Source organism: Anoplophora glabripennis, unplaced genomic scaffold (assembly GCF_000390285.2).
Source record: "Anoplophora glabripennis isolate ALB-LARVAE unplaced genomic scaffold, Agla_2.0 scaffold53, whole genome shotgun sequence".
Lineage (NCBI taxonomy): Eukaryota > Metazoa > Arthropoda > Insecta > Coleoptera > Cerambycidae > Anoplophora > Anoplophora glabripennis.
The window spans coordinates 1,232,484-1,243,491 of NW_019416376.1; the positions used below are offsets into that span (position 1 = coordinate 1,232,484).

General features: G+C 34.0%; 2 protein-coding genes across 2 annotated transcripts; one reads left to right on the forward strand and one right to left on the reverse strand.

Moving 5' to 3' along the window:
* Nucleotides 1-191: 191 nt before the first annotated feature.
* On the reverse strand, nucleotides 192-3,188 carry LOC108905551 (cleft lip and palate transmembrane protein 1-like protein). Its single transcript, XM_018708488.1, has 6 exons — nucleotides 2,879-3,188; nucleotides 2,220-2,829; nucleotides 1,974-2,162; nucleotides 1,704-1,900; nucleotides 384-635; nucleotides 192-328 (listed from the first exon to the last, which is right to left on the reverse strand). Exons 1-6 carry the CDS (start codon nucleotides 3,121-3,123, stop codon nucleotides 241-243), a joined length of 1,581 nt encoding a protein of 526 aa, XP_018564004.1. The 5' UTR covers nucleotides 3,124-3,188; the 3' UTR covers nucleotides 192-240.
* A 183-nt stretch (nucleotides 3,189-3,371) lies between these two features.
* On the forward strand, nucleotides 3,372-4,698 carry LOC108905562 (retinol dehydrogenase 11-like). Its single transcript, XM_018708504.1, has 3 exons — nucleotides 3,372-3,751; nucleotides 3,806-4,330; nucleotides 4,434-4,698. Exons 1-3 carry the CDS (start codon nucleotides 3,476-3,478, stop codon nucleotides 4,608-4,610), a joined length of 978 nt encoding a protein of 325 aa, XP_018564020.1. The 5' UTR covers nucleotides 3,372-3,475; the 3' UTR covers nucleotides 4,611-4,698.
* The last annotated feature ends 6,310 nt before the right edge of the window (nucleotides 4,699-11,008 follow it).

An 11,008-nucleotide genomic window follows, 5' to 3' on the forward strand; every position in this document is an offset into this window, starting at 1 on the left:
TTAGTAATTAGAAATCTATGCTTTAGTTCCACTAATCAACTGAATAAATTTATGAAATAGTCAAGTATAGATTTCTTAATATTTCTGATTCTTGCATAAATATTTTTATATGGCTGTGATTGGTAAAAAATTATTTCAAAATGCTTGCAAGTATTTTTATGTTGAAAATTATATAAATAAAACACGTCATAATTGTAAATAAAAATTTATTTATAAAATAAATAAACAGAACGGTTAAATTTATTTATCTTTCTTTGTTTCCTTATCCTCTCCCGGGACTGTCTCTCCGGTAATATCATCGGTACGAGTCTTATCCACTGGATATAACCTAAAACAAACAAATAAACTCCCGAAAATCACAAAACACATTCGACACCACTCACCATCTTTGGTATAAATAAACGAGGAACACCACATCATCCCTAAAGCAAGCCACCCTGTGTGCCGTCGGCATTGTAATAATAAAAGCGAAAATGTCGTCTATGAAAGTATTAAACGCCCTGTACGTAAAGGCTCTCCAAGGAAGGGCCGCCACAGATTTCAGTCGATAATTTATGAAGAGCTGTGGCAGCATGAAGAGGAAGCCGAATGCGTATACGCCGTTGACCAAACTGTTGATTGTCCACGAATACCAGCTGGAATACAGATTAAAGTATCCTTTTATAATTTTCTCATTCGCTGGAGGAACATTTAAAGTTATGGCGAAGTATGTGGGATGATTCTAATAATTGGTGGAGGAGCCAGGAATATTCTTTGTTAAGTTCAGCTTCTTGACAAATATTATTAAATAGAATTAATTTCCTCAACTACAGTGTCGTATTTATTGGCCTTCCGGCAAAATACAAAGAAACTGTCTTCAAACAAATTAATTAAATTAACACTTTAGAATATGGTGAAGGTGCCAATGTCACGAAATGAAAGTTTAAATAACTATCAGTTCTCAAAACTTTAAGTACAATGCGATTCAATCATGAATATTCTGATACGTTTCCAAGGAGCACAGGCTGTCCAGAAGTAAATGAGCGCTATTTCAAGCGTTACTTCCTTCGACGAAAATAAACTGATTTAGAAGTTATTTTAGTGTAATTTTGTTTAAGTTTTTTAAAGCATTTTTCTCTCTCCTCTTTGAAGATATTTCAAGGAAATGTTATATATATTGCTAGCGGATTGGAATAGCAGAAGGATGTGATTATTTTTATGAAACATTAACGTTAAAAAAGTATACACATTGCACATTACTCAAATGCATCATTTTGGAAAAAGACCGATTTATATTTTCTACTACAAGTTGTCAGTTGAAGAGAGTTAAGTGTTTGGGGGTATTCTAATATAATTAAACTTTACCTTTTTACCAAAGCAAAAAATAGAATAAAACGTCATTATTAAACTCAATAATTGACACCTGAAGTAAGAAATAATTCCACGATCATGTTCGGTTACCAATAAACTTATACCAAATATTATTGAACATAATTTCAATGAAATACCTTGAAGACATGAAACTTTTAAAATAAAATTGTAATAAGGTAAATCGACTTAAGTCGGTTTATTTTTACCAAAACAAGCACTCCTAAAACATGGCCCATTAATTTTCAAACCCTCTGTATATACTAATCTCCTCAAAGAGAGACTAAATGAATGAAATAACAATCAAATTGATTAGGAAAATAAATTATCGATGAAACCAGCTAAAAATTGATTACCTTTTGTGGGGCTGATACAGCAGGGAGTAAATGGCAGCACCGATACATAACGGATACAGGATATAGCTCAAATATCTCATACATTCTTCATCGTATTCCCTGGTTCGTTTCTCATCGTTTGTCTCCGTTTTGTCACCATTGAATTTAACTCCTTTCCATGAAAGGCTCGTCTTGAAAACCTTACTAACTTTCCAAAACTAAAAAGAGTGTAAAGTTATAAATGGTTACACAATCAAGTTATTGTTTCTTTTTTTTAACATGTGTACGTACTTCTATTAAAGTGGCTATCCCAGAAGGTATAAGAACTAACAAAGATGTACCTTCGTCTAATAAATACAAAAATACAATGGTTTGAGAGAATGCCCTCCATAATACAGTTCGTGTGGAAAGACCTGCCATCGAAGTCTGAGATTTCCAAAAGCTAATGTCGTTTTTGAATGAGAGAAAGTCCAAAAGTAACTAAAACGTAAAGTAGCTGAGATTTAAAAACGTTCAAAACAATAAAATATAACTTACATGTATACTTCCGATGCAGAGTGTTGCACACAATAAATACAAGTTTGTGTCTGCGAAAACCCCCTTGACCTCATCCAAATCCTTCTCAGTAAATCCCAACTTTAGAAATTGGATGAGAGTTGCTTCTATTTGCAGTAAAAATCTCATCTTCCCAAACGAGGCAGGAGTATAAATAAATGTAAAATTCATATTTCTAGCGTCTGAAGTAACTTCTACTAAATCTCTCAACCTCATATTTAAAATGTCCTGCTGCACTATGGGCATGAATTGTCTTTTACTGTTAATCCTTAAATGCTTTATAATCTCAATGGGAATGTCGGAATGTGGAATGTTTAAAGTTTCAATACACATTATAATTGCATATCTGGATCGTAAATGAGTGACAGGCTTTACCATCTGCTTTGTACCAGTCTCTTTCAATAAATTAAAAGTTGCACTAATAGGTACTGCATATTTTGTCAGTTTGTTTTTTACATAAGTTGAATCTGGTGCTCTTACAAGTTCGTTTAAAGATATCTCCTTTAGTTTTGTGTTAAATGGCACCATGATGCTGTGTATAAATAAAGTACCATTGTTACGAGCCGTTTTTGAAATTTCAATTGGCACTTCCCTATTAAACAGATAATTAATTATTTATTAAACTATATAATTAAACTTACTTTTCCAGTGGAGTTACATAGTCGAAATTTTTAATAAATAACACTTGGTCAAAATTACCAGACTTTGAATTATCCGAAACGAAAACGTACAAATCCAATTTCGGTTTAGAATTCAAATAAGATTTGTAACATACATCCCCTTTGTTACATGTCGGTGCCTGAAATATTCCGTATAAACTGTATATTGATCGTAGAATAAATAGAAAAAATAAGCCGATTAAAATGTAACTTATAGTTGGTCTCATATTTTCGAAGGTACGTACACGTCAGAGGACAAGCCGCATTTTAAGAGAAACAAAAAAATTATAAACAAACTCTGGAACTACTACTCATGAAAACATTACACCTATCATGCATCAGGTCGATGAGGCACAATGCAGTAGGCTCATTAATCTTACAGGCACATGAGCATTTTCGGCAACACAGAACATTTAGCAAAAGAATGACTATTTTCACACGACAGTGATTCTAAATTAGTAAAGTCTGTGGTTTCACTTAGTCAATATTATTATTATTTGAAGTTTAAATTAAAACAAATATTTCTTTGTAGATGTGCAAGTACAATAATTTATTCATGTTGCGCATTTTTTAATAGTAATGTATTCGTTATCTTATTACGTGCTGCCGTCAATTATAATATTAATTATTATAAGAAAATATCGAGAAACGAAATGGGGCAAATGTAAAAACAAAGTTAGATTGGATGGAAAAATAGCTATAGTTACAGGAGCTAATTCTGGACTAGGTTTGGAAATAGCAAAAGAACTAGCAGCTAGAAATGCACAAGTCATTCTTGCTTGCAGAAATCTTGAAAAAGCAAATACAGCATGTGAATACATAAGGGGGACATCAAAAAATTCTAAAGTGATGCTAGTAAGTAGAGTGCTTCTATGTTATTTCATCAGAAAATGTTTTGTATGGTTTTAGATTCCTATGGAATTAGATTTAGCTTCCCTCTATTCTATAAAAAATTTTGCAGATAAGATAAAAGAGCACTATCAAGAAATTAATATCTTGATTAATAACGCTGGGGTAGCTTTTCCCAATACAAAAAGAGTAGAAACGAAGGATGGGTTCGAGGTACATTTTGGAGTAAATCATTTGGGTACTTTTTATTTAACAAATTTATTGTTGGAACCTTTATCGGCATCCTCAGGAAATAACGCTAGAGTTGTGGTAGTTGCTTCCTCCTTACATGAAAAAGGAGTAGTAAATGTCAATGATTTAAATAGTTTACGGGTAACAAAGAAAACTAATCTTTATGCAAACTCAAAGTTAATGAACATATATTTTGCTCAAGAACTTTCCAGGAGAATAAAATCAAAGAAAATAAATGTTTACGCCTGTTGCCCTGGATGGGTTTATACGGCGCTGTTTAGGCATTCGATTAAATGGTACCATTACTTTTTAATAGCACCTGTAGCCTTTTTCTTTATGAGAAGTCCAAAGCAGGTAAATTTTATTCATTCTGTTTCTTCCATATACTTTAACGGCACATTGGATTTTATTTTGTACTGTAGTATGAGTACATTTAAAAGATTTTATTGACTTTTAGGGAGTTCAAACTCCAGTGTACTGTGCTACGGAACCTGAACTTGAAACCGAAACAGGACTGTTATATAGAGACTGCAAGCGTTACAACAGTAAAGTCATATTTTACGACAATATTGCTACGAAACTTTGGGAAGAATCAGAGTCGATGATAAATAAGATTATTAAAAAGGAGCTGTAAGCTGTAAAAGTTAATATAGTAAAACTGTAATTGCATTGTAATCATTTAGTATGTTGAAATAGTGAAATAAAACATACATTTTTTAATTGTATAGGTTACTTCAGCTGCAGAACACATAAAATTTTATGTATTTAATCATATTAAATATCAACAAAATCTTTAAAGAATCCAAATGTACTCGCGCTAAAATAAATCTAGGAGCTTATATTATTATTTATTGCGACGCGAGCTACGCTCCTTAATATATGCAACCTCATATACACAATGTGTGGACAGCGAACAATTATATGCGTCCTTTGTTTTTATTGGCTGATCAGGCACGTGACCCAGTACACGGAGATAGGGGCTTTTGCGGCTGCAATAGTGACAGCCACTGCGCTGCAGTCTGCAGTAAATGCAGTAATATTTCGTACGTGGTATGTGGTGGTTTATTTCTGCGAGCGGCACGTGTGAATATTTTCGTTTAGGCGTCTACGGATATTATAGTTATTAAAATGAATAGCGTTTCGTTTAAAAAAAAACTTTATTTGGTTCTCTGCCTTATGAGGATAAACTAAAAATAAAAGAAGTAAAAGTTATAAAAAAACAATAATGTATACACAAAAGCAGAGTGGGTGTGCGGGTGTGATTTAAAATATTCACTGTTTTGTTTTCCGTGCTTACTTTTCGGTGGGGATAAAGCATGGACAATATACAGTGTGAAAGATTTAAGTCATTAAGTCTTTAGGTAAAATAAACATAAGAAGTCAGTTAGATTCTGCATATTGGGATAATATACGGAAACATATGAACAGGTAATGAAAAATCGTCATGTATTATTTAAAATCATAGATTGCATAAAATTTTGCGGAGCTTTCGAATTAGCACTTCTCGGACACGACGAGACAGAAAATTCGGACAACCCTGATGTGTTTCGTGGACTCATAAATTTTAGTGTAGATCTTGACGACATTTTAAAAGAACATCTAGCCACATTGGTATGACCGGGATTTTCTGTGATTGTACCGGGAATTAGCTGTATGGTCCCGGATTTCGGATTTGCACGTATAACTCCCGGAATATAATATAATGTACATATATATAAAAAAAGATAAAGAAAAAATCATAACACGGCGAGGAAAATTAAAATTCGTTGAATCGTTGGTAAATTTCACAAACGATTTTTTTGTTTATAAACAATATTCAATAATTTAATAAAATATATTTAGTTTATTCCAATTTATTTATACCGTCAGTAGGTAATTCGTGAATAGATATTTCAAAAAGGTATCAATTTCAAAAATCGTTGTGAAAATCTGTATTTTTGTATAAATTCATTGTTCCTTGAAATTCAGAAGTGCCAGGAAAACGCGTGACCTTGAAAATTTTAAAATTTTTCGCCTGCGGCGCCATTTACAGGCTCTCCGGGCACTTAATATCCCGGAATTCAATTCAACAAATGTAACAATTCTAAGCAGAACACATTCAATCAATGTACACGCGCCGCCACTGGGTTACTTTCTCTGAAATTATTTCCATTAAATGGTGCCAAGTAAATTGTAATTAATAAAAGTGGTGATGCAATAAGTCAAGTCGCTGCTACTTGTGGTTGTAACTGACCAGTATTAAGTGCTCTTTGAATAAATATTGCAAATTTCGCAGTAACCCGTTTCAAATATTTAAATAATCCCTCGCGAATCACTTATTCAAATAAGAAGAGGGGATCTGACGGCCTTTCGATTTGGCAAAAATAGTATCTAATAGCAAATTAGAGTTACTCTGAACTGATATTAGTTGCTAATAGCTACCATTTTTGCCAAATCGAAAGGCCCTCTGGAGTAAAGTGTTCTTACTTATCTTAGGCTTATGGTTTGTTTTGTTATGTTAGTAGAAAAAGAATTAGTAGTGATGGGCATAATCGACCAATTTTGATAATCGAGTTATCGGTAATCGAGTAGTGATGGGCATAATCGACTAATTTTTATAATCGAGTTATCGGTAATCGAGTACTTCTAATAATCGAGATACGAGATATTGGTCGTTTTCATCCCAGCGGCGCACAAATATGTTTGTATTAGTCATATATTACTTATAAGCGTAGCTAAAAAAAAAAAAAAGCTCACGCACTTCAAAACCTAACCACTTTTTCGTTTTATTCTAAAAAAAGGTTACGCAATAAGTGACTATTTGCAATATGCACTTTATGCACTAACATTTTGGGGTGCAACCGTAGGGTAATAATCACTCGAGTGGTGGCAGTAAACATCTCGAGTGATCTCAATAATCGAGTACCACTCGATTTTTCACTCGAAATCTCCCATCACTAAGAATTAGGTTATGTGCGAAAAATAAGCGTTTTTATTTTTATGCTTTTATGGAAAAATAAAGCTGTACCAATTTGTAATATTTTGTACCGTTTCCACTCCCATTATTCGCTAAATAAACAGGAATCCAGCCAATGGAGGACAATCAGTCAACGAATCTTGCATCTAGTAGATTAAATTGTGATGGGCATAATCGACTAATTTTTATAATCGAGTTATCGGTAATCGAGAACTTCTAATAATCGAGTGATCACTCGAGATACGAGATATTGGTCGTTTTCATCCCAGCGGCGCACAAATATGTTTGTATTAGTCATATATTACTTATAAGCGTAGCTAAAAAAAAAAAAAAGCTCATGCACTTCAAAACCTAACCACTTTTTCGTTTTATTCTAAAAAAAAGGTTACGCAATCAGTGACTATTTGCAGTATGCACTAACATTTTGGGGAGCAACCGTAGGCTAATAATCACTCGAGTGATGGGAGTAAACATCTCGAGATATCTCGAGTGATCTCAATAATCGAGTACCACTCGATTTTTCACTCGAAATCTCCCATCACTAAGATTAAATATCCAGTTTTAAGGTAAAAGGGGTAGACTGTTGAAGCGATTTAATTATGAAATCAATGTATAATTCATAAGTATGAAGTTAAGGAAGCGAAGATTTCGTTGCTTCTATTGGAGAGCACACGCCTTGAAGTTTTCAGAAGCGTTAGAAGTATTTTTGTGTTATCTTTGTAGGGAATATTGTAAACTCAAATAAAAATCTATTTCTCAAACTTCTACAACCGAAAGGAAAAAAAGAACCAGAAAAATTAACATATTTTGTATTATTCTTAATATATTTAAAATATCATTCACACATTTTTATTATAAGCATATCATACTTTATTATTAACATATATATACACACAATAAAACCTATTTAAGTCCTACTCGATTGCATAGGTGCAATAATAATGGAATTACGGTAAGACATTCGAATCGGGTTATTAAAAAAAAAAATCGATTCCAACCTCTTACCCTCTGTACATTTACAACATAACTTCCAACGTAACATCTGAGAAATTAACAAACGCAACGCAAGGGGCGACGTTGAGATAAATTAGTTTGAAGAGGTGCTCGTAAAGAGAAAGTTCTACTCTGTAAAACTTTCTGGCTCGTAAAAGTGATGCCGCACCTACCCTGAGCCCTTGAGTAAGCGAGGTCAGTTTTACAAGAAAAATAGGAACCGCGTCACGAGACCGAGAGCTAGTTTCAAGCTCAGTGACGCGGTTTTCAACTTATAATAAATTACAGGCACGTTGAATAAGTTCTCGCTGTCGAGATGTTGAACGGCTTCTTTCCACGTGAGTAGCCACTTCCGAGCAGCCACTTATGAACAGCCAGTTCAACGGCGGAAATGGAAAGTTTTTTGGTATCACATCGTCAGCGGCGATGAAAAATAGGATAACTTTAAGCGTAGAAAATCGTGGGGTAAGTCCCGGCCATGTGTCAAAGCCAATTTATGGTTCCGAGCGGCTCAATATGAATTAAACCATCACGGAGAATCGCTATCGACCACAATTGATGCGTTTGAGCCACTGAAGGGAAAACAGCCACTATACGAGCAGAGACACGACAAAGTGATTTTGCAGCATGGCAACGCTCGGCCATATTCACCATTTCCGATCGAATACGCCAAAAAATGGGTCAGCTCTTGGATAGCCTCAAAGACGTGTCGTTTTTGCTGCTAGATGGGAAAAAGTTGCGGCTGGCGATGCGACAATACTTTCAATGTTCATGAATATTCTCGAAAAAACAGCGAGAACTTATTCCACATGCCAAAATGTTGCCTGTAAAATAGGGTAGAGGTGCTGAAATGTTTCACTTGGTCGGTAAAATTATGTTACGCTACATATATCTCTGTACACTCAGACAGCTTGGGTTGAACATATGGCTTGAGACACATTTAGTAGGTTATAATAATTATTTTTACATTTTATTGGATAAAGAGGTACCTTTCGATAAGAAAAATATTAAAAACAAATGTGAAACGGTCGTTTAAATTTTTTTTTATATATATACAACTATCATATATAAAACATTAACCTTCTATTGATATTTTAATGTATATTAGACTGTCTTTTTTTTTTTTACTTATAAGCCATATTGTCATTACTATGCGCCAATAATATATACATTTTTAAACGTTTGTCGTGTTGGCAGTTCATAGTAGAAGTCCAGTATTAATACAGTACATAGATTGGCGTTTTTTAATTCGTTAACAATGCATAAATTATATGTAAAGCATTAAATTCATTGGAACACATCAACAAGTTTAAATTTTTCGATTCGGAACACAACCTCGCATCCTGCGCCGAACCCATATAAATAAATAAGTGGTTTTTCAAAATTTTGTATTCACAGTAGCGTTTTTATAATTTAAAAAATCAACAAATGAACAGTCTTTCAATTATTAGACAAATCTAACCTCTAGTCCCGCCGGTATAGTGTTCACAACCTTTCACTTGTTGAGCACTAATAATCACTAGTTATTTTACGATATTACGCTTAAAGTTTTCAGGTAACGCGGAAATCATATTAAAATTCTAATACTATGAAATGCTTACTATTAAAATCACAGATACTTTCAAGATATTTCCGAGTCTGGGCCAAAATTTGATTCAGGTGAATACGGTGAAATCTCCGATATGGGCACCAACGGAACCACAAAAATTTGTCCCCCCCACGGACAGCCGGATAAAAATTTCCAAAAAATGATCCAAAAAATAAAAAGTTCCCTCCCGAGCCGTTTTCGACAACACTGAACAAATTTCGCACATCAAATAAACTTAAAAAAAGAAAATCAAAAGCAACTAGAGACCGTGTGATTAGTTATTTGCCCCTATTCCCTTTTTTAAGTGTCATAAAAATATTACAAATTAAAGTCCACCCAAAGGACCGTTACGACGCTGCCGTTCTTATGAAATGCTACCGAAACCGAGAAAACCTGTCCGTTCGTAGAAGGGGTCCATCAAGGGAGATTTCACTAAAAACAGAGTGCAACTTTGATTTGGCGTCAGTTTTTTAAGGGTAATAAATAACTAAAGTGATAATTTTTTTAATACGAATAGTGGAGTTTGTTGTCACCGATTGTTTTGTTTGATTTTGCGAAGTTATTTTAAAATCACATTTTTTTTGTCAGTACAAAACGCTAAACATTAAAAAACTTTTTGCATGATTAAATATTAACTAGGCTCTGTGGGTTAGTAAATAATATATATTTTTCAAAAAAAAAAAATTAAAACTGCACCCGCCCGCACGTCGAACACCAGACCGTTTTCAAAATGTGCTACGGTGATCTAACGCTGGGTGAAGCCTGCAGGGACTATTTGAACCCTCAAGTCTTCGTGAAAGTAAACAGAAAATTGAAAATGTTCAAATCAAGTTTTATCGCCAAAGTAGCATCTCTGGAAAATCGGAACTGATGCCTAACGGCAAAATAGCGACCTGCCATGGCCTGATCGGACGGGAAAACGCTTGAAAAGACACAATTTATTTTGACGTCGTCTGCATCTCTGTCTAAACATCGGATGTACTTCAGGTCTCTCTCGCACCGAAAAAATTCGATTTTCGGCGAGGACTCATTTTAAAGAGGAAATTTCTCTTAGAAGATGCTAAGGAATCACCTTCAGAATACGTTTGGATAAAGGAAGGACCGAAGGCCCTTCGGCTCGCTCGGAGGAAAGCCTTTGATAATACCGTACGCCTGTTTTCGCGGCCGAGTTGGGAGTAAGAGTAACCTACAGTCTTTAATATATAAGGATTTTAGCAAATAGGCCAACCAGCAATACATTTTTATAGATTTTATTACACAGTTTGTCTAAATATGATTCAATACACAAATAACAGACTTTCCTCCATTCTAACACACATTTTCTATAAAATGGAGTTGGTTTGAAACTGAAATTACTTTTTGTTGTAAAGAAATTTGTAATTTGCCACAAACGGCATCGTAAATTACAAATTTCTTTACACCAAAAAGTAATTTGAATTTCAAACTAAGTTCGTTTTATAGAAAATCTGCGTTAAAATGGGGGAAAGTCTGTTGT